Source organism: Protopterus annectens, chromosome 10.part0 (genome assembly GCF_019279795.1).
Source record: "Protopterus annectens isolate FY-2018-M chromosome 10.part0, PAN1.0, whole genome shotgun sequence".
Classification (NCBI taxonomy): domain Eukaryota; kingdom Metazoa; phylum Chordata; order Ceratodontiformes; family Protopteridae; genus Protopterus; species Protopterus annectens.
Genome location: NC_056744.1, coordinates 1,467,929,476 through 1,467,953,842, shown reverse-complemented (window position 1 = coordinate 1,467,953,842; position 24,367 = coordinate 1,467,929,476). Strand labels below are relative to the sequence as shown.

Genomic DNA, 24,367 nt, shown 5'->3' with positions numbered 1-24,367 from the left:
TGCTAGAGAGAAGACAATGTCTGTAGCTATTAGCAAAGTTATTAGATTCTCTACACCCAGAGGTGGCAGTATAGTGTGTGGAATCAATAATATTACCCGTTAGGTTTTTAAGCTTTTTCCAGAACTGTTTAGGAGTTGGCGAAAGGACTTGTTTCTTATTGCAGAGATGGGTAACCTTTGCTGTATTGGTTACTATTCTGGCTGCTTTCCTGTTGTTCTGTGGTGTAAAGACTATTAGTATAGTTGCTCGTTTTAGAGTTTTGTTTCCAAAAGTGCAAAGCTTTGTCTGTTTCTGTAAGGTCATCATGTGGCTGGTCAGCCAGGAGCAAGTATGTCCCCTTAGTCATCTTCTGGTTATGCAAAGTTGGTCATCTTGAACTTGCTAAGGTTGTTAATGAATTAGGATGAGGCAATGTTAGGATCAGTGCTGTTATGTAGTGGTGTTTAGTCAGTGACCTTTATGAAAGTATCAGAAACAAAGAATGAAATCCCCAAGGAATAAACTGTGCTGGCAAGCCAACACAAGTATAACTGAAGAAAACAAGGCACAGAAACACAACTGAAAGCATAAAATGTTAAAAGTTTAAGGTAAGCGCTTTCACACCAAATACTAGTGCTTCAGCAGACCATATAAAAACTACATCAGCACTTTTAATATATTCACTCTTAATTCAAAGCAGCCAATAAACATCAGAGAAAAGTAAAAACTTAGCTTCAGCTTGTATCATGTAAAGAGACATCGTGCTTTCAGTGCAGGTTTAATAGAAATCCTGTCATTTAGACCTGGGTATTTGTCAGCTTGCCATAAAATAATCCAATGCAATTCTCTGCTTTCAGTAACATTTTTCACATCACCTCCATGTATATTTTCAGAAATAATTTTCATCAACTTGAAATGTAAAGCCATGTTCATTTCATTCTGCATGCAGTGTCTGGCTAGTGCATTTTTAGTGTCACCATTCTGAATATAATACATATGCTCCCTGACTCATTCCATCAGTGACCTGTTGGTTTTTCCTATACAGTATATAGTGGCAAACTGTGCATGTCACCAGATAAATCAAATTCCTGGTTCGGCAGTTGGCTTTAATTTCAAACTTGTACTCAAACCGGGTGACTGGATGAATAAAGCATGTTGATCTATTAATAAATGTACAGAAATTGCATGTAAGGCATTCTCTAGTGCCTGCCCAACCACCACCTAGTCTCTTATATTTTTCTTTTACATTTTTATAGCAAAGCTGCCTTGATTTCATGTTCTTAAAAGCAAAGTTTGGTCTGTGACCAACAACCTTTAAAATATCATTGTCTAAACTCAATATAGACCAATTCAACTTAATATTCATTATGCCAGTCATATCACTAGTATAAAATAAGGATATAGGCACAGTATTCCTATTACTAGTGGCCTGGGGAAACTTCGCTTCAAAAACGTGGTTTGAAAACTATGGCTTTGCCTTATTTATCCTTTGTGTGGCTCCCATACTGATGTTCCTTTCAACCTCCCATGCTTTATAGCCCCTTTCATGAAATTCTTTTATAAGCATCTGGACATCTTGCCTGAAAATTCCATCACAATTATTCAGTCTTGACACACTCATTGTTTGACCCTTGATAACATTCCGAAATATATGGCCAGGGTTCATACTGTCCCTGTGCAAGATGGCATTCCTCCTACAAGATTTTCTATATAATTTGGTCTGGAGGTTCCTAGTTGTGTCAATATTGACTAGCACATGTAGGAAATCTATTTCACTTGTAAGTAAATTTTAGAAAAGAGGAGGTCGACTCCAGATAGCTAATGAACACCATAAGTTTTTCTTCAGTTCCCCCCCCACCCACCCACACAAAAAACAAGTAATTTACAAATCTACTGTAGAAGCTCACAAGTGGGGCATATTCATCCAATTTAACAGGGAGGTATTCTCCCATTCAGCCATGACTATGTTAGCGTAACTATGGGCACAAGCTGTGCCCATAGCTATGCCAACCTTCTGTAGAAACAAATGTCCTTCAAAAAGAAATACATTCTTTTCTAACACAATTTACATGAACATGCAAATGAGATCAGTTTTACTTGGGGTATACTCGCTGTTTTTAACAAGGAATTCAAGTACCATGGAAATTCCCAAGGAATGAGGGATGGCAGTAAATAATGATACAACATCCATTGTTACTAACGAAAAGCCGTCTGTCAACTCCCCATTTACACTACATTTATACAAGTCTTCGAAAAACTGTTTACTGTCACTCAAGACCTGTTCCTGTCTTTCCAGTAGAGGAAAGAAACCAAGCACTTTTCAGTCAAATTTACATTATTGGACACATTTTGTAAAAAAAATGTGAACATGACTTGTTGCAAGCTACCAATAGTGGCATGCTTAAAAGAAAGTTTTGTAACCTGAGCGCCTCAGAGAAAGAAGAACTAATGTCTGCAGCAAGGTGCTGATATAATGATAAATGCTGATAAAGGTGGTGCCATTATTGTAATGTATTATGAATATTATTTTAATACTATTTTTTCTACTTTGCTAGATGAGTGTTTATACTCTAATTAATTTTGATGTGATAGATATCATGAAAGCTGAGGTTGATGCTACTTTGATTGTTGTTGCAGTCATGTTATTACCAGTGAATTATACACCTACTTTTCTGTTGAGTTCCCATTGATTCCAGTTTTCCATGGACTCCCAAAAATACATAGGAATGCATTACCACCACCATTTAGACCTATTGTCTCAGGAAGTGGTTGGCTCACAGAGCCCTTTTCTATATTCATTGAAAAGAACTTGAGACCTCTCTATTGCATACTGCGGTTTAAGCAAATATATTTATGCAATATCAGGGTCAGAAGTTGTCCTTTAGCCATGTTTCAGTGATACTAGTGGTGTTTTTCCTGTGAGTAACCAGGCTACAATAGAAGCTCATTTGTTATTTATACTAGTAATGTTCTTAGAGCATTCACTGTAATCAAAAGAGAGAAGATTTTCTGTAATAAGGTGTATTGAGTTATTTGTCATAACTGATCTTGCATTGAAGTGGCTGGATTTAATTATGTCACCCAACAGCAACATTTTTATTGTAGTAAAACAGTGGTAAAGCAGCAAGAGTAATTTTTCAGAGGATTATATAATCTGTGGGTGTTTTGTAGAAGATAGATTCAGGGTTCAGCTGTGCCTTCTGCTAATCAGCCTTGTGCAAGTACGAACCCTGTAACTATGAGCACCATCTCCTGTTTCAGATTGCTTGAAGGTGCAATGCACATTCTGTGGGTTAGCTGAGTGGTTTATAATACTCACTAAATGGGACATTGTAAGGCAACTCCCCACTAGTAAGGTATTCAATGGCAGGAATCTAGGATGAAGGGGATCACTGTTATTTGTTTAACTGATATGGGGGCCCAAGCAAAAGTAAAATTGAGTCTACTGCAAATTTGCAATAATCCTGTCTTTTTTTCCTTGCTTATTTTGTGAATATAAGAAGCAAGTGTGTAGGTTTAATAAAAGCAATCTTATGAGCTGCTCTGAATATTTGATCCTTAAGGTGGCTCTGACGTTTTCTTATTTTGGCATAACAAAAGATGAATTTTGTTGTTAATCTTAACTTAATTTGTGATTTTTTTTTCTTTCAATTTTAGGTTGGATAACTCTACTTACTACATGGATTTTACAAAGGAGAAAGATGAAGCAAAAGAAGTTTTCCATTCATATGAGGTAGGAAAACAGAATTACTTTAGCTTTCTCTGTAATACAAAATGATGCCAAAGTATAGGGTTCCATGACAGAAATCTGACATTTGCAATATGAACACTAAAACCTTGATCAGTTAGAGAAAAACTGTCATAATAATGTTTAAAGCATTTTAACAAGACAAACTTCATCATCTAAACTCGCTGACTTTGGGGGGGGGCAGGGGATTAACACCTCATTACTTATATAAATTAAATCTGGTAAGAGGAGTGGCAATTCTGACCTTAGCATACATAACTTATCTTTTTGCACCTTAGTGTTTGCAGTTGCTGGACTTGGATTTGCTAGACTAGCACATACAAACTGAAATATCTGCAAAAACAGAATGCACCCATATGTTTTAGATATACTGGCTAACATAATACCCTAGATGCTATCTTCACAACATCAGATCTAAGAGAACAAAACATCAATTGTGGATTAAAGCCGTGCACGTGTTATAAGTATACTCCCTCTACTCCTACATAAACTAGTGATCTGGTGTTCTCAATCTTCACAAATTCCTTGACTGTGAGCTCGGAACCAACTTGACAATTATTCCAGCTCGTGCCTTCCAAAACTCTCGAACTAAGCTCTACCCACAATGCTCCTCACCAAATTACCTGAGATCACGTTTGCTGCTTCGTAGTGTCAGACACGTTCTCTTCAATCTCTCGAGCATTAGCATTTTCTTCAAATTGTTAGTTAGTTTTTTCCACATCCTATCTTTAACTTCTATCTTTACTACCCCGCTCCTCTTCTAGATAGTTTTTGGTGTGTGCATGAGTCTGTTTTTCTCTCCCCTTAGACTCAAGTACCATCATTAGTACTTCCCCTTTTACCTTCGTGTAACTCTTCATACCATCATTGGTAGTTCCCTTCTGCTTCTTTTCCTTCTCCTCTCTTTGATATATCTTTAAAAAAAACAATCTTTCCTCTTTCATTATAGTACAACAGTGCATGTGTGTGTGCATGTCTGTGTGCATGGTGGCCTTGGTTTTTACATTATAGCCGACAAATCCTCTGAAGGTACCTCTGACTTCAAGAGGTGCCAAAAATGTGACAGTGATGTCTAACTTAGATGGAGACACTTTTTTTGTGCATTGTCTGTGTGGTCCATCTGCAGGAAGACTGCGATCTGTCATGGGTTTAGTTCCAGAACCCTAATGGATAGCAAAAACAAATTGATCTTAGAAGGCCTTCTTAAATCTGATTTTGAAGAGGCCCTATCTGATCCAAAGACAGGAGCCAGTTCCTCCTCCTCTTCATCCTCTTCTAAACCTAAAAAGCAGAGTCACTTGGTTCCGACAAGTTCTTGGAAAAAGCCTTCTAAAATAGCCAAATCCCCCACATTGCCAACAGTCCTCGACACTGGTGGGCCAAGATACTCACTCCTTGGTGCCGTCAGTACCAACTTCTTCAGCACAGTTATCCTTAGTACCGGTATCAGTGCAGACAACACTCCCTTTGGTACCAACCAACCACTGTGTACAGAAGGATCCTCAGGTAATAATTTTACCCTGTATAACTTGCTCTCCCTCAGTAGATCCCTTTGCAGACCATGCTTTGGAGAGATGGCCACCGAGGTCTCCATCGGCTTCCTCTGTTCATCCACCAACAATTTATCAGTCAGATTTTATGACTAGCTCCTGATGGCAAGGGGATTACCTCCTTCCATGGTTTTAGCCTTGTTAGCTCTGGAACCTTACCTTCTTCCACAACCCTGCCTATTCCTCTTTCAACTTCATTCAAGGTTTCACAGCCCCTGCTGCCACCCTTTCCATCTTCGACTATTTCAGTGGTGGTCAGAGCTCTTTCTCTGACACCAGTAGTTACCCTGAGTTCTTCCGGTTCCTCAGAACCAGAGACCTCCTGGGGTCGGGACTTCATTGTTTGTTCAGGGGGGCAGGGTGTGACTTCAATACTTCCTGAGACTTATAGACCCCTCATTGCCTTGGCATATGTAAGCTCGACCCTAACTTCTACATTGGGGTCCACCTCCTCGGTGTGAGATGGGACCACAGTTCTGAAGGAGTCTATTTTGGTTTCGGGCTCCCATCCCTCTACAGGGGACCTGCCTCCCAGGCTTTGTCCATTGCGAGCAAACAGTCTATGCCTTCCCTGATGGTCCAAACATTGTATCCATCCCCTCAACCAGAGCTTCCTGCAGTCTCTACCCTGGGACAGAGGGGACAGAAGTCTCAGGACCAAACCACTCTGGTTATGTCTTCTTTGGAAATCTCTCTCGAGCAACCCACTGAAGAGGTACCTTCAAAGAAAAAAATGCAAGAGGAAGCATTTGGACTCCCCTGAAGAGTCCTTCACAGGCTATACTGATTTTGATGAAGGGGAAGGCTCCCTTAAGTCACCCCCTGAAGATGTTTCCTTCGGGGACATTCTAGAAATCCTTAAACAGGGGGTGACTGGACTACCCTTCAACTTTACTCAGAGGAGTTGGTATAATTAGAGGCTTTTCATGCTCAGCCCTCTACCTCTTGGATCTCTCTGCCTGCTGATGATCTTATTAAGTTGATTGCTCAGTGGGCTTGGTAGATACCTGACTATTGAGCTGATCCCCAAGAGATCTGATCAGATTCTGTCTGCCCCTAAAGATGAGCAACACTGGGCCAAAACTATTCCTGGTTGCTGCAGCTACCAAGAAGGAACTTGCTAATGAAAGTCATACTGTCCATACTCCTAACAAAGAGTCTAGGACAATGATAGATTTGGGAAGCACATATATGCATCATCGACCATCACTCTCAGGTCCTTGAACTATATGGCACATTTTACCAGGCTTCAGAGAGATCTGATTAAAGAGCTTTCAGATACTTTTTCAGGAGCAGTAGCTGAAGGAGTTCCAGATAAAGTGACTTCTCAGCTCGCCACCCTAGAATCTATATTCAACTTGTCCACGAGGCTAATTGCACATGCTGGCAAAGGGATGACAAGAGCAGCAGGTTCAACCATAGCATTAGAAGACCTGTTTGTATGCACTTATGTAATATCACGGAGCCATTTAAGTCTTTCATCAACACTCCGTTTGACTGATCATCCTGGCCCAAAAGTTAGAGACTCTAGCCAGATGTGAGAAAGATGGGAAGAACCTTTCTGCTGTGGGCATATGCTTTTTCACTCCTCAATGGCCCTATTCCAGGAACCAGAGAAGTGGTAGGCTGTGGTTCAAAAATACCCAAGGACCTTTCCAGGGCTCACGTGGTAATGACTTCCCTCAGGGCAGAGGGGAGAGTAATAATGGAAGACATTCACCAAGAGACATAAATGGCCTGCAGAATCAGGGTTCCATAGACTCTTTCCCTGATAACTACTATCAATGCTCCTGAAAGGAGGCCTGATTGCCTTCCTCTGATGACAGTCACGGGGCAATTATCCCTGCACCAATCTGCCTGGCTAGGAATAACATTGGACATATGGGTGCAGAAGATCATTACCAGAGGTTACAACATTCTCCTGTCAGAGGAACCAAAACGAATAAGAAGAATCCTGGACATTCCACCCAGTCACAGGGAGGCAGCAGGCTTAGAAATTCAAAACCTGCTAGACAAGAGAGTCATTCAGGCAGTCCCATCAGACCGGAGAGGATCCCGGATTTACTCAAGATTCTTTTTAGTGCCAAAGAAAACAGGGGACTGGAGACCGATTTTGGACCTCAGTCAGTTGAACAAATCTGTTTAACAAACCAAATTCCAGATGGTCTCGATTCAGTCTGTACTTCCATTCTTGAAAAAAGATGATTGGATGTGCTCAATAGATCTTTAGGATGCATATTATCATATAAAAATGGACAAATGCTCCAGAAGATTCCTGCACTTCTGGCAGGGAGCCAGTCACTATCAGTTCAGGGCACTGCCTTTTGGTCTCACCACAGCCTTCAGGGTGTTCACCAGATATATGGCAGTGGTAGCACCGCATCTCAGACTGCTAGGATCAACTTGTAAAGGCACGAGATTACATTCTTCTTCTTTGTTCCAGCTTAGGAATCACTATAAACTATGAAAAATCCCATCTAGAACCATCACACAACAGTTGGAGTTCATTGGAGCTATGCTCAACACAGTCACCGGCTTCACGGCACTTCTCCTAGAAAGACTCCAGCGGATCAGATCACAAGTGAGCCAGATCATTCAAAGAAAGAAAGTAGCAGCAAAATTCATTCTACAAGCTTTAGGGTCAGTGGCAGCCTCTGTCACTCTAGTTCCCCTGGCCAGATACGACATGTGAATTCTTGAATGCCTTCTTGCCTCCCAAAGGTCCTTGTTGAATTAACCAGTGTCCTATCTGATTCTGATCACCAATCGATGCAAGGAGGGTCTATATTAGTGGCTTCACTTTGAAATATTGTTGTGTCGTCCTTTTGTCCTTCCTCAACCCCAAGCCATAGTGACCACAGATATGTCCCAGATAGGGTGGGAGGGCATTATCTGGGAAAGATAGTCCAAGGCACTTGGTCCCAACTGGAGGCCACCTTGTATATCAGTGTTCTAGAGATGAGGGCAGTGCTCTTAGTGTTGCAGACATTTCAAGATACACTCCCCTTGGGAATGATTGCAGTACAAACAGAGATGGTATGTCAGTTGTGTGGTACATCAACAAACAAGGGGGAACCAGATCTTACCCTCTTTGTCAGGAAGTGCTCAGAGTTTGGCACTGCATAATTTCCTCCGACCACTTTCTAATGTCAATGCACATTCAGGAGAGCTCCAACGTGATTGCGGACAAATTGAACAGAACCATCTTATGCCTCACAAATGGTCTCCATCCAGTGGAGGTGGACAAGGTATTCCACCACTGGGGCCAACCTTGCTGTGACCTGTTCATGTCCCCTCTGAACAACAAGTGCAGCAGTTACTATGCCCTAATCCCCCCTCCTGGGGGAGTCACCCAGAGACGCTGTCCTTCACGATTGGCCACCCAGTCTATTGTACACCTTTCCACTGATTCCACTAATATGTCAGTTTCTAAAGAGAGCCAATAGGTCAAAGAACAGAATAATCCTCATTGCCCCATTCTGGCCATGACAGGTCTGGTTCCTCTTCCTATGCCTCATCTGGCTTCAGAAACCCTGAATGCTGGACGCAGCTCCAGATCTGTTGTCCCACCCAGACACACTGGCTCATCTTAATCTACAACATCTCAAGCTCATTGCATGGCTTCTCCAGTTCACATGATTGTCAGGCATCCCTCCCTCACCTCACTGGTCCAATACATCATTCTGGCCCACCACAAACCTTCAACTAGAAAATTATCATAACAAGTGGCTAAAGTTTACTAAGTGGTCATGAGACTGTAATCTTGACCCATATACAGCACCAATAGACAAAGTTTGACTTCTTAGCATTACTCTATGAGACAGGCTCATCATCCTCTACTATTCGGGTGCATCTTGCTTTGATATCCAACTTCCATATTGGTTTCAATTGTTCATCACTAATGTCACGTAAACTTTATAAAGTCTTTTTGAAAGGAACCTTAATGCTCAGACCTCCATATAAAGAATCCTCTGCACCATGGGATTTGAATTTGATACTTCAGTCTCTTATTTCTCCCTCTTTTGAACCTTCAGCAATTTGTGACTTAAAATTCTTGCCCTGAAAACAAAAGAAGTTATGTACTCACCATAATGTTCCATGTTTGTTGTCCATCTCGCCGTTCATTCTTACCATGATGGGTTCGGAGCCAATCCGCGTCTCCGACTCAGCAGAATACTTAGCTGAATGACTTCAACTTGGTTTGTGGCAAGAAGGTATCCCACAATACAATGGTACAATTCCCCAGATCTTGTTTATTGCTAACACTGAGCAATATGTACACTATATACATATCTACAAACATATACATATAAACATGTATCCAAATCCATACTGTATGTACTGGAAGGAGAAACGAGATGAAGGTAGTAAAAACATCCACCAGGTACTCAAGGAGTCTTTGGCAGGGAGAAGGAGGGAGGGTTCGTAAGAATGAACAGCGAGATAGAAAACAAACATGGAACGTTATGGGGAGTACCTAACTTATTTGTTATGTTGTCCTATGTTGCCTTGATTATTACCATGATGGAACAGCGTCCCTAGCACCTTTTTCCTGGGTGACTCATGGGAGTACACCATTAAGCACCATGGAACCAAATGATGCCCTGTCCCTGGAGGCCAAATCCACTTTATAATGAGTGATAAAAGTATGTGGAGTAGACCAAGTAGCTGCTGCACAAATATCCATGGGAGTTCTGGATTGAAACGCGGATGACATAGCTTTTGCTCTAGTGGAATGAGCTTTCACTTTGAAAGGTAAATCTTTGTGATTTGAGTTATAGATGAATGTAATACAATTTAAAAGCCAATTAGAGCAGTTTTTGAGGCTGAAGATTCCTTTTTGCATCAGAGAAGAATACAAATAATTGGGCAGATTTTCTGAAGTCTTTGGTTCTATGTAAATAGAATCTGAGTTGTCTATGCATGTCCATTTGATGTAATTTATACTCTGCCTTGTTGCTATGGTTAGGAAAGAATACTGGAAGTTCTATGGATTGATTTATGTTGTTTGAAGAGACTTTAGGTAGACTTTAGGTAGTAAGGATGGATTTGTACGTAAGGATACCGTGTCTTTATGAAAAATCAAATATGGCTTTTTAATAGAAAGAGCTTGCAATTCTGACACTCTTCTAGCAGACGTTATAGCCACTAGAAACAAGGTCTTCCAGGAAAAGAACTTGGTCTGAAGATGAAGAGGGCTTGAAGGGAGGTAACGTGAAATGAGACAAAATAAAGTTTAGATCCCAAGGAGAAAGGGGTCCCTTAAAGAGAGGTCTTAATAAGGCAGCACCTTTTAGGAAGGCTCTTCACAACCTATGTGACATTAAGTTGGAAGTAGAGTCATGGATATGAATATTTGAAATTGCAGCAAGTTGAATCTTGATGGTCACTGCAGCTGGGCCTTGTTGAAATAGTTCAGCCAAAAATTCCAATATAGAATGAATAGGTGCAGAGAAAGGATCAATGTTCCTATCTTGAGCCCAAAGGGAAAACCTCTTCCATTTACTAGAGTACAGCTTTCTAGTGGAAGCTTTGTGTGAGGACATTAAAATATGTTTAACTGTAGGAGTGAGATTGTGAAGCCTGACTAAATTAGGAAGTGGAGCAGCGAAGCTGTCAGTTTTAGGGAGTGGAGAGAAGGATGAAGCTCCCCTAACATATGAGTCAGCAGACCTTGCACTGGGTCCAGAATCCAAGGCTTCTACTAAAGGTGAGGCCAAAGGAAGGGGAACCAAACTTGGCCAGGCCAGTAAGGGGCTATGAGAATTATCCTGCTTCCCGAGCATTGTGCTTTCTGAATTACTCTAGGTATGAGAGGAAACGGTGGAAAGGCATATAGAAGCCCCGAGGACCAATCGTGAGCAAGAGCATCTCTCGGTGCCTCCCCCGAAGGGGGGATTAGGGTAAAGTAGTTGCTGCACTTGGCATTCATGGGAGTGGCAAAGAGATTGCAAGCAAGGCTGTCCCCATGTATGGAAAATTATTTCCGCTACATTGTGATTGAGAGACCACTCGTGAGGCGTTAGGATTGCTCTGCTCAACTTGTCCACTATCACGTTGGACTTCCCCAGAATGTGTGTTGCATTTAGAAAGTGCTGGGAAGAAACTGCCCATTGCCATACTCTTAGGGCTTCTCGACAAAGGGGGTAAGATCTGGTTCTCCCCTGCTTGTTTATGTACCAAACCACAGACATATTGTCTGATTGAATCGCAATAGTCCCTAGAGGAAGAGAGTCTTGATGTGCTTGCAACGCAAGAAGCACTGCTCTCATCTCCAAAACATTTATATGCAAGTGAGCTTCGTGTTCTTGCCATATACCTTGGACCTTTCTTCCCAGATAATGCCCCCCGACCCTATCTGGGAAGCGTCCATGGTCACTGTAGCTATTGGTTGTTGTGGAACGAAAGGTCTGCCTATTGTCACAAGTAGAATGTATCGGCCATCTTAAGTCGTTCTTGCAAGATTCCATTATTCTGATCAGATCAAACATCGGAAGCTCCTGTAGTGACCATTGGGAGAACAATAGCCATTGAAGAATCCTCATGTGCATTCTGGCAAGAGGGACTAATGTAATCGTGGAGGCCATTGTTCCTAGTAATCTTAGAATTATCTTTGCTTTCACTTTGGTCTTGGGGAGGAGGTGAAGTATTTAATGTCTGAGTGCTACAACTCTTTCTGTTGGAAGATTTGCTATCATAGAAGAAGTGTCTAGATCTGCGCCTATGAATGTAATATGTTGACAAGGCAAATTTTTGAAACTTTACTGTAATGCCCAATTGATTGCAGATATCCAAAGTTAGATCCCTGGCTTGTAGGAGTAGATGCTTGGTGGTGGCAGATAGGAGCCAGTCGTCTAGATAGGGAAATGCATGGAATCCTAGACATCTCAGGTGAGCCGTGACTACTGCCATACAATTTGGTGAACACTCTAGGGGCTGTAGTGAGACCAAAGGGCAGAGCTCTGAACTGGTAATGGCTGGCTCCCAGCTGAAAGCGTAAGTACCTTCTTGATGTCCTGTCCATTTTTATGTGGTAGTAAGCATCTTGAAGGTTTATCGAGCACATCCAATTGTCTTTCCCTAAAAAGGGAAGTATAGACTGCAGTGTCACCATTCGGAACTTTGACTTCTTGACAGATTCGTTTAACTTGCTTAGGTCTAATATAGGCCTCCAGTCCCCTGTTCATTTTGGCACCAAAAAGAATCTTGAGTAAGTTCCGAATCGTATTTGGTCTGCGGGGACTTCTTGGATGACTCTTGTGGAGCAACTTTTGAATCTCTATAGTTGCTTGTTCCCTTAGATTGGGTGGAACATCTGGGATTGTTTTAGTTTGTGGAACAGGCTTGGAAAAAGGGATGGAGTATCCTCTGGATATTAAATTTAGTACCCATCTGTCATTTGTGATATTTTGCCAGGCTTCTGGGTACATTGATAAATGTCCCCCGACTGCCTCCAGAGTAGTGCAATCTGACCTCCTTTCAGGAGCGCTGATAAGGGCGTCCGCGAAAGGAATCATGGTCACCTTAGTTCTGTGGACCTCCTCTGCCTCTGGGGCAGCATCTACCGTTATTACCTCCTCCTCTGCCCCTGGGGAAGGTATCACCCTGTGCGTCTTGGAAAAATATCTGGGATCTTTTGAACCACATCTTTCCGCTTTTCTGACCTTTAGGATAAGGTCTTGAAGGTATAGAAAAACATACTCCAGTGGCAGAGAGAGCTTTCCCTTCCTGCTTGCACCGGGTTGGTGTCTTTCACTTTAGGTCAAAACAGTAAGGAACCGTCAAAAGGGGCGTTGGTGAAGGTAGACTTAAAGGGCTTTGCAAATTGCACAAGCGCATTCAGGAGCGTCTCCTAAGGGAAACTCCGGAACCCACTGCCCTACTCGCTCCATCTGCTGCATATGATATGAGCCTCATGGAGGAGTTGACAATGGAATTCAAGGTGGACAGCTGGGAGGAGACCTTCTCATTCACCCCCACAGATAATGAACCTTGTAGAGTATCTCCTAGCTCTTTCAGGAGATCTCTTTGTAGCCTCATAAAATGGGATAAGTAGTTCAGCGATCGCAGAGTGAAAGTCGCTGAAGTAAAGATACGCTTCCCATATCTGTCCATTCGAGAGTCTTTATTCGGAGGATGAACAGATGAAGCCTCTGCAAGTTCCTTCTTGGTGGCTACTGCCACCACAATAACATCTACGGGTATCCCCTTGGTTAGAAATTCCTTGCCCGAAGGAGCTGACAAAAATTTGTTTGGCCTCCGAGGGACCAGTTCCATAGTGTCGGGTGACTCCCAAGCCTTTCTACTAACCAGGTCCATTAGCTCATTGAAAGGTGGAGAAACCCAGGAGGCTGAAGGTTGAGACCCAAAAGCCTTCAGGTACACTGACTCCTCATCAGAAGGGGTGGTTGCCTGCCAGCCGCCTCTTTGCTTGAGGATTTCTAGAATATCTGCAAATGAGATATTGTCAGAGGACAACTGTGGGGAGCCTTCCGACTCATCGAGGTCAGTGTCTGAAGTGATGGGCTTATCTAGGAAGTCAACATGCTTCCTCTTGCAGGTTCTCTTCCGAGGTGACTCCCCAAAAGGATATTCTGGGGAGGCCTTGGAGGAGAGGGGTTTGCCCAATGGGGGATCCTGAGGCTCTGGATCTCTGCTGTCTTGAGGAGTAGGTGGTGCTGAGACAGTAGCCGGTGCCCTGGGGGGACGAGTACTGGTATCCTTCTGCAGTGCTGAATGAGTAGACAACACATTCCTCATCAGCTCAAAGGTGGATCTTGCTTGCTGCAATGTCTCCCCGGCTCTGAGGAGACAGTGGAAGGCAACCAATGAGATCAGACCCAAGGCTGATGTAGGAGCCGAGCTAACCCGGGCCAGCGCTCAGAGGGGTAAACTCGGCACCGAAGAATATCAGGGCCGAGAATCCCCCCTGGGGCTGACCAGGGAATCCCAGCTCCCAGACACACCGGATGGTGCTGAGAGAGTCGGAGAAGGGTGGGGCCACAACCGACCCTGGGAACTACCGACCAATAAGCCTGACCAGTCTGATCTGTAAGGCAATGGAGCGAATCATTATGGAAGTCATAAATGGAGAGATTGGGAACCTCCAAACACTTGATCCCACACAGTTCGGCTTTGTCAAGGGCAGATCATGCCTCCTGAACCTAGTAGACTTCTTTGAGACAGTTACTCAGGCTATAGACAAGGGTAAGGAGGTACACACGGCTTACCTTGACCTTGCTAAAGCATTTGACACCATTACCCATTCGGGTATTATTGATAAACTCACCAACTTGGGCATAAACCCTTACGTTACAAGATGGATCGCAACTGGCTCTCAGACAGATCCCACAAAGTAAGAGTAGTGGGATCTATGTCCGAATCCAGACCAATAATGAGTGGTGTGCCTCAGGGTCCTGTCCTGGGGCCCCTCCTGTTTGACATATACTTCTCAGAAGTACAGGCAAGCACTGAAGGGCTGTGGCTGACCAAGTTTGCAGACGACTGCAAACTGGGTGCTGTAATAGAGTCTCCGGCTGACAAGGATATCCTCCAGAAGGGCCTTAATGAGACTGATGCATGGTGTCAAAGCCATGGTCTCAAGCTAAATGCTAAAAAATGGGTAGTAATCCCCTTTGGAAAAAAGAGATTACCCGCAAACTACCACATAGGTGGTAACCCCCTGAAATCTGAAGAAGTAATAAGGGATCTAGGGACCCAAGTAGATAGTCAGCTTTCCTTTGATAACCATGTTGCCAAGGTGGTTAGAAAATCCTTCTGTGTGACCCATCTGATCACGAAAGGGTTCGCATCAAGATCTAAAGATGTAGTGGTGCCCCTCTACTTTTCCCTCATCAGACCCTTTATTTAGTACAATGCACCAATTGGAATGTACCTGGCTAGACATCTCCAGCAGCTGGCGAGACCACAGAGGTACCTCACTAAGAGGATTACTGGCCTCAAACAGTTGCCCTATGCAGCACGATTGAAAAAACTAAGGCTTTTATCTGTTGCATACCACCTTCTCAGAGGCGATCTCTGTCTAACATACAGAGCCATTTCCAACCCAGAACTGTTGAACATGCTCCATCTTAGCAAAACCAAATCTACTCGAGCAACACACTCTAGGGATATAAACCTCAGCACAACAATGAATAGAACATGCTGGAGGGATAGATTCCCTTCGCAGAGACTTCCCTTGCATTGGAACAAGGTCCCGATCTACATAAGACAGAGCCCCTCGCTATCACTCTCCAAGAGGAATCTTGACGAGTGGATGGGTAACAGAAATTTCACACCAGGGATCACACCAGCAGCTCTACTAGATAGGGGCCAAGGGTACTAGCTGCTAGAACAAGGGCCTAGGGAACTAACCAAAGGGGCGGTGAATACCACACAATGTGGCTGGGCTAATATATGCCTTCGGGCAGATAGCCCAGTACCTGCCTATGAACCTATGAACCTATAAAACCAAAGGGAGTCCTGGAACAGACGTGTCCACAGTAAGTGGTACCAAGCACTCCAGCTCCAAAAGACCAGCTTGGCTCAGAGGAGGAACAGTGGGCACAGTAGGCTCCGAAATGAAATGGGTAGGAGCCGAAAATTATTTAGTTAGCGCCGGAGACTTGAGGAGTCTATGCACCACCCGTTCCACATCATCATCTGATAAGCTCCTTATAGATCTTGAAGATAGGGAAGTATATGGAGACCTATGGAGGATTGGCTGTCTCAGTAGTAGAAACCGGTGAGATCTCGATGGACTGGCTCTGAGTGGAGGTATCTTGTGGCTCCGAAGGCTTTGGAGCTGACGTATCAGGCCTATCAACCAAATTGGCTTCGGACGGCACCGAGGACTGTGGAGCCGAGGAAGTAGTGGCCTTTGAAATTTTTGGAAGTTTGACTGGTGGCTCTGACTGAGCCGATGTAGCAAGAGATTGTCTTTTATGAAACTTTTCCTTTTTTGAGGAAGGAGACGAAGAAGAGGAAAAAGAGCTCTGAATGGCTTCCTCAAAAGAAGGCTTTAAGAGCCCTTTCAAAATCAGCTTGTTTCTTCTTTCCTGAAGAACTCTAGCACTAAATGAATGACAGAAAGTACAGTCTTCTTGGAGATGAATGGCACTAAGGCAATAAACAAAAACATGTCCAAACATTTTTTGCAAACACTTTCGACACTTCTTAATGCCCGAAGGCTTATGTTCTCCCCCTTTTTGTTCTTTAGACATTTTCCAGTTAAGCCTCTAAAGCAATAGCAAAACCAACAATAAAGTTTTATTAGCTAAGACTAATATGCAAAGCTAAACTAAACATTACTACAGGAAAACACAAGTAACGACAACCAGGGGAAGAAATATAGAACCTCTAACTAAAACAGTTCAATTTATTGTCCACTGTACTCATCCCTCATTAAACCCATTATAGAGTATAATGCCCTGTTTGGTATGTACCTCACAAGACATCTGCAACAGCTGGAAAGGCCACAGAAATACCTCACTAAAAGAATCACAGGCCTAAAGCAGATGTCATATGCTGACCATCTAAAAAAACTCCAGCTATACTCTGTGGCATATCGTCTACTCAGAGGCGATCTCCGCTTAACATACAAGGCCGTGTCAAACCCTGAGCTGTTGGGCATGCTCCACTTAAAGAAATCCCAATCCCTCAGAGCCACACGCTCCAGGGATCTAAACCTTGTCATCACAATGAACAAACCATGCTGGAGGGATAGGCTCCTGAACCAGAGACTCCCCATACTCTGGAATAGACTGCCCATACATGTCAAACAGAGTACCTCCGTGGCCCTCTTCAAAAGGAACCTTGATGATTGGATGGGAGATAGGAAATTCACCCCAGGGATCATGTCAGTCGCCCTGCTAGACAGGGGTTCAGAGAAGTAAATAATGTGGGAAGAAATATCCAGGGAATTGGTATGGCTAGGCTTGTATAGGCCCTAGGGCCGATAGCCTAGTACCAACCTATGAACCTATAACCCCTTTAACTTAAATGAACGTATAGCTCTCTAACTTAAACGAGCTATAAGGGCACTAACAAACAAACAACAACCACTGCACAGGATACCAAAGGGGCCTAGAAAGTGTTGACAAAATCTGTGCTAAAGGGGAAAAAACTGTCACTATTTGACAAAGAGCAGCAAGGAGACACGAGTTAAATGAGATATGCCTAAAAGCTAAATATATGCAAAATTAGTAAGTTTGAGAAAGGTAATAGTAAAAAATATATGACAACTTAGCTACAGCCAAGATGAACGCATCCAACCTCGTAAGGTGGCGAAAGAGATCTGGGGAATTGCACCACTGCATTATGGGATACCTTCTTGCCCCGAGCCAAGTTGATGTCTTTCAGCTAAGTGTTCGGCCAAGTCAGAGCCAAGGATCAGTTCCGAACCCAATATGGTAAGAACGAAGGTGAGATAGGACAACATAACATCTTATTTTTAATAGCTATCACTGCTGCCAGAAGACTATCAGAAATACAAACCTTGTCCTGTAAACTTCACTTCTTAATCTTTCATAAGGACAGGGTCTCTCTGAACAAATCCTTCCTTTTTACAAAAGGTTTTTTGTGAGTCAAATATCAGTCAGACTTCATATCTCCCAGTCTTTTTTCCCAACTTTTCTGACAAAGGGGAATACAGTCTACACTTACTAGATGTACACAGACAATTATGTTTCTACCTTCACAGAACAAAGGATATTAGACAATCCAACTGGCTATTTATTGCCTTTTCTTCAGTCTCTTTAGGCAGTCCAGCATCTAAAGTTACCCTGGTGAAATGACTTAAGGACTGTATCACCTTTGTTTACAACAGAAAGGGACTCCACCTAACAGGACCTATAAAAGAGCATTCAATGAGAGCTATAGCAGCCTCTGCAGTTTTTTATGCCAGGGCTTCTTTAGATGATATTTGTGCAGCAGCAGCTTGGGCATCTCCTTATACCTTTATTACCCATTACAAACTGGACCAGGTCTCTAGGGGACGTGCATCATTCAGGTCGATGGTGCTCAGGAATATTCTTCCATGAAACTTCCCTAGATTCGGGTATCTAGAGAATCTGTCCCACAGTCAAGGATTATGTTAAGATTGACAACATCAGATAAGAAGTTATGTCTTACCATAATGTTCCATCTGTGTTGTCGATCTTCATTAATCCTTGACATTCTCTCCCTCCTTCCCCCTGCCTTTAGAACTCTTTGTGAATTGAATATTCCCAAAGACTGGCTTCATAACAGGGACACAGATATGGTCTCATCTGTTATTTCTTGTCTGTCGCTATAGTTTGCAAACTCGATTTGAGGTAATTTGGTGAGGAGCACTGTAGATAGAGCTTGGCTCGAGAGTTTTGGAAGGCGCGAGCTGGAATAATGGTAGAGTTGTTCCGAGGCTTGGAACCAAGCCCACAGTCAAGGATTAGTGAAGATTGATGACACAGATGGAATGTTATGGTAAAAAATAATTTCTTTTTTCTGTCCCATATCTTTTCTTATAACTCATCACGATCTTCACTCCAGTACAGAGTAGTTACTGCCCTCATACTCACTTTAGTACTCTCAAGCCATCTTTACATCAGCAGTTCATATCCTCTAAATGCTGCTCACATTGTTTGCCTTAACATACTGTTGCTATTCCTTCCTCAATGCAACCAGTCATAATGTGTGTGTACTACTGGTTTACTTAGTAATATTAACTAATGAACAGTTGAATTAAGAACAATTATAAGTTTTGTAAGCATGACAATTACCTCTGTTATTAAACTAAGTCTGTGTGATTTGAAAAGTATGTAAACCCAGGAAGTGGCTTAAAAGGGTCCTGCACCAGTTTACTAACCAGTTAATGAATGAATAACAAAATAAATATATAAATGGCACCTGAAATATAATAGAGGTCTTTATTTTGATAAAGATGTATTCAGACTAAGCTAATTAAACTATAAAGCAATAATAATCTTTAGTATAGGATATAGAGGCTTGTCACAATTTCTGAATTAGATTTTACCTAGTAAATGCAGATTCTGTGACAGTTTCCTCACAAATGTGGCTTTCCTTATTAAAATTAAACAGCCAGAAATCATGAAATGTTTGCTGAGATCTCCAGCCCCCTTTAGTTAGTTATCTTTTTTATGCTGTTGGAGTATACAGCACGTATGTGTTCATTGTTTATCAGTGAAAGAGAATCTCTGAGTTTGTGTCGGCTTTCGACTTAAGAAGTATTCAGCAGTAGAAAACTAAGAGCACAGGAATTTTCTGACAGACTCCCTATAGTTTTAATGTATCCCACATCCAAATTTATGTAATATGTATTTAGAAAGTTAACTTCATGTGGTTTAAGTAAAGACTGGTGTTTTACTGAAGCTAATACTGAACATATCTGGGAAAAAATGCTTTTTGTTTCACTATATAAAAAAGGCTTGTCTGAGAACTTACCCTCCCAGCTGACTCTTCCCAGCAGCTGTTAACCAGGAATCAATCTTCTTCCTCAGCTGCAGCATGAATTCTTATACCAGTCCTGCTGTTTCTTCTGTCGCAGTGCCTAAAAAGTGAAAAAGAAAAGCAAAATATAAGCCTTCCCTACACTATGGACTCAGACTGTGTGTTTCAGCTGCTGCTAGGTGACTTTGCAGTAGCCATTACTTGTTCCTCAGATGACTTGCTGGTTTCTATGGGTTCCTCAGATGTAGTCCCTTCTGCTGTCATGGACTGGAGATTAGCCATGTCCTCTATGGCTGTTGCGCTGTCCAATCTGGCCATAGGAGAAGCTTCTCCATTGGGTCAGGGAGTTCCTCTGGGTAGTTCTTCCCTGTGAAGCTGGGAAATTACCTCCTGTCTGTGATAATGTGCCATCTCTGTCGGTCTCCTTTAAGGAATGCCCCTAGAAAAAAGAAGCAAAAGATTAGAAACTGCTCATCCAGGAATGTTCTTTGTTTTATAAGGATGATTTTCATACCCTAACCATGAGTTTATTGCAGGCTTTCAATCTTAGAAAGAAAAAAATCCACACTAGAAGACTAACTAGGTTAATATATTTCTGAGGAAAATGTCGGAGGATTCTGACTTGAGGCAGGACTTTATTTCTGTCATACTGATTACTGCTGGAGTAGCCTTACGTATATGGGTTATACCCTGACAAGGATATAACAGCCGACCAACCCCAAAGTTTCAGGCCACCTTCTGTGCACCCAAACTGTCAGGCAGATTGAGCTGAGATGACTAAAAAACAAGTGTGGACACTGAGCCCTTCAGAGCTTTACTGCTGCCAAAGAGTACACTCCGAGGCTTTTGAGGATCAGTGGTTAGCTTGTGCTGCTGCTTTGCTAGGCAGATAAGTTCCTTCTGGGGAAAAAAACTTCAGTTATTTTTTTTTATTATTCATACTTTTCTCTTCAGGAAAGTTCCTTTAAAGTTAGGAGTTTGTGGTTTACAGACTGTCATGAAACTACTATACTTTTAAACAAGAGCATTCCTTTTTCTTGCCAAGTAAGCAGTTTTTTTTAAAGTAGTTAAACATGTTTTTTTTCTCTGAAGAAATTGTATTTATTATACTTTTGGGGTGCTAGAAAAGTGTTTTAAAGTGTTTTTTTTTTTTTACAGTTTTTTTTGTGAAAAAGGTGATTTTAAAGACTTTAAAATGTTACCAGTTTTTGCTGCTTATTTTCCCCAGGAAAGAAGCACCATTTTCTTCTTGAACAAGGAGCAAACTGTCATTCTCATAGTCATTCCTTCTTCCAGCCACAAAAAGAAAAAGTTAAGCAAACAGCATTTGCCACCACAGTAGCCTAGCAGTTTGCCTCAGCTTCAGGTGGGTAACTCCGCTGTGGCCAATTGTACCTCAGACTAGTCATCTTTTACCCAGGATCCCTCTGGTGTAGCACCTACAGCCACTATGGACTGGGGGTTAGCCACATCCTCTGTGGCTGTTGAGGTCCACTCAGCAGGAAAGGGGAGAGCTACTCTCCTTGGTTCTGGGAGATGGAGCAGGGAAGACTTGCCTGTTTTGTCAGAATATTGTGTCCGTCCCTAAGCAAGCCATTGCTGACATTTATAACACTGTTCGTCTCATTTTTTTTCTGTCAAAGAAACAGAAAACTAAACATGTATCTACTCCTCTTCAAATTTTCTTAAATAGGAGTAGTTTACTGGGTCTTCCTCAGGGTTTTATTTAAGTTTTGATCTTTCTTATAGTTTCATAGGTTCACAGGTAAATACTAGGCTACCTGAACTAATAGGCCATTTTAAGCCTAGCCAAGTTCCTTTTTGTGCTTGAAATAACCTATCCCATTGGTTATAGATTGGCCTTACCTGTCCCATGGTTGATAACTATATATTACCCCTGATAAGAATAAATGGGAGCATACTATAGATAATTTGAGTGGACCCATGCATGGGATAAAGGGTTTAGGAGCTGCATCTGCCCATTAGAAATTACAGGGAGCAGTCTTGGAGTAAATTTTCTGTTTCCCATCCATAGATCTAAGCTGCACTTGAAAATGGACTGGGATGAACTTTGTTTTATGTGGATTGGGAGGCTGACCCAACAGCTACAGCTTTAATTAATCCTACTGCTGCTAAACAGTTAGTTCTGATAAGGATGGGAAGCTTAGTGATGTGTACTGGAAAGTAGTGTATGTTTCTAGAACTTTGACTTGGCAGGTTCACTGTTAATGTTTATTCTAATTCTGAAAGTATGAGGAATGTTTGTTCTTCAGTTTCTTCTTGGGAGGAAAATTCTGCTTTAATTTATTTAGTTTTCTGTTGTATTAGTCACTGCTCTCTGTTTAGTGTGTGTGTGTGTGTGTGTGTGTGTGTGTGTGTGTGTGTGTGTGTGTGTGTGTGTGTGAGAGACTCAGTTGATAATTCTTGCAGGGATATGACGTCTGTTACAGTTTTGAGGAGGCCTGCATTCCCAGAAACTCCCAACAGGATGTGAATTATGAGTTTTTATTTTCTCAATTGGACAGAAAGTCACTTTTTGGTGAGATGATCAAAAAGTGTGACAAAAGGGTTAAGTTAAGTCAAGAAACCTCTAATATTTTTTGTCCCAATTTTTCAGATTTTCTAAGGGATTCTCCAATCCCTCATCCAGTTTTGGCATAAATGCCAAGGATGTTCAGAAAGAATTCAGGAATTTCTAAAACCAAGGACAGCACAATAAACAATCTGACTACTTAAGGGACTTTGTTCCCACCCTGGCAATCCCTTTCCCCTTCCATAAAGTCTGAATCTCCACTTTTCTCTTTGGCAGCATAGTTTTTATTTTCTCAGTTGGACAGAAAGTCACTTTTTGGTGAGATGATCAAAAAGTGTGACAAAAGGGTTAAGTTAAGTCAAGAAATCTCTAATATTTTTTGTCCCAATTTTTCAGATTTTCTAAGGGATTCTCCAATCCCTCATCCAGTTTTGGCATAAATGCCAAGGATGTTCAGAAAGAATTCAGGAATTTCTAAAACCAAGGACAGCACAACTAAACAATCTGACTACTTAAGGGACTTTGTCCCCACCCTGGCAATCCCTTTCCCCTTCCATAAAGTCTGAATCTCCACTTTTCTCTTTGGCAGCATAGTTTCAGACAAGTGGGTTATGAAGATCATTCATCGAAGTTACAAATGTCAGGAAGAGGATATTCCTTCTTGTTGTGTGGTTATTCCTCGTCCATCAGACCAGACTCTTATTTTCACCTATCCTTCATTACATGCTGTTCTAGAGAGTAATAAAAAGAGTTCCTCTTCCCAAGAAAGGATTTTGTTCAAGGATGTTTGTAGTGCCAAAGCAAGAAGATGCTTGGAGACCAGTTCTGGATGTTTCTCTACTTAGACCTGTTTGTGATAGTGCCCAGCTTCAAAATGATGTCACATCACAATCTGTTACCTCTTCTTCCTCCTTCAAGTTACTTGGTAACTTTGCATTTAAAAGATGCTTATCGCATTCCTTTTCATCCAGACTTCAGGTATTTTTAAGGATTGTGTGTCTGGATCACTTTCAGTTCTCTGCTTTACCCTTTGCACTAACCACTGCACCAAGTGTGTTCACGAAGTGGATAGCTCCTGTATACTCTTCCACCCTTTCCATTGATATCCATGGTACTTTTGAAGATTAAGAATTAATTCCCCAAGGTCATTGTGGTGACTCCCTTTCTGGCATATGGAACAGTGGTTCTCCCTTCTTTTGGTGATGGCAAGGGTCAATTACCACAAGCTTCCTCACAGAAAGAATCTACTCACTCAAGATTGGGAGTGTCTGATACATCCTTACACCAATCAATTTTTTAACTGACTGCCTGGATAATAGGGTCTTATTTCCCTTTAGGCACCTGTTTACTGAGCATGTGTGAGAGGCAAGAAAGCCTGTTACTATTAAATGATACATTAGCAAATGGAAAAGGGTTTCTAGTTGTTGCCAACAACACAAAGAACACTCATTCATGGCTACTTGTTCTGTGGTTTTGCAATATTTGTGTGAGTTACTTTCCTGTGACCTTTCTTACTCGTCCATCAAGGTTCATTTATTGTCCATTTCAGCATGTCAACAAATGGATTTTCGTTTTTCAAGGCATTCTTATGGCAACATGTTTTTCAAAGGGATTTTACTTAAGAGACCTCCAAGAAAACCAGTGGGCCCTTCTTAGGATCTTAAATTTATGTCAGAGAAGCTAGCACTTGCTCCATTTGATTCAGCTATCATGGCTAACTTGAAGTTCTTAACATATAAAACAGTTGTAATTGCTCTGACCTCTCCAAGAAAAGTATCCAAGTTCAAGCTCTTACGGTGATTCAACCATGTCTCATTTTCCACGGAGACAGGGTTTCTTTAAGAAGTAATCTGCCTTTTACACCTAAAGTGGTATCCAAGTGTACTTTAAGCCAAACTATCTATTCACCCCATTTTCTATACTGATCTTAAAAATGTGGGAGAAAGAATACTCCATACTTTAGATGTCCTCTGACAGTTCGGGTGCTAGCTTGACAGAACTACATATTTTAGATCTTTGGATCTGTTCTTTTTTGTGACGGTAAAAAGAAGGCACAATGTGTCAATGTAGACTATTTCCATATCATTGCACAAGGCTATTACCTTTTGTTA

General features: G+C 41.9%; 1 protein-coding gene across 1 annotated transcript in view; it reads left to right on the top strand.

Annotated features, from left to right (window-relative positions):
* The window catches only part of LOC122813657 (integrin alpha-X-like), a 3,682,398-nt gene that overhangs the window by 3,093,751 nt on the left and 564,280 nt on the right, over positions 1–24,367 (top strand). Inside the window, exon 24 of the mRNA XM_044086096.1 lies at positions 3,638–3,713. Coding sequence (XP_043942031.1) covers positions 3,638–3,713 — 76 coding nt within the window. The remainder of the gene's footprint in view (positions 1–3,637; positions 3,714–24,367) is intronic.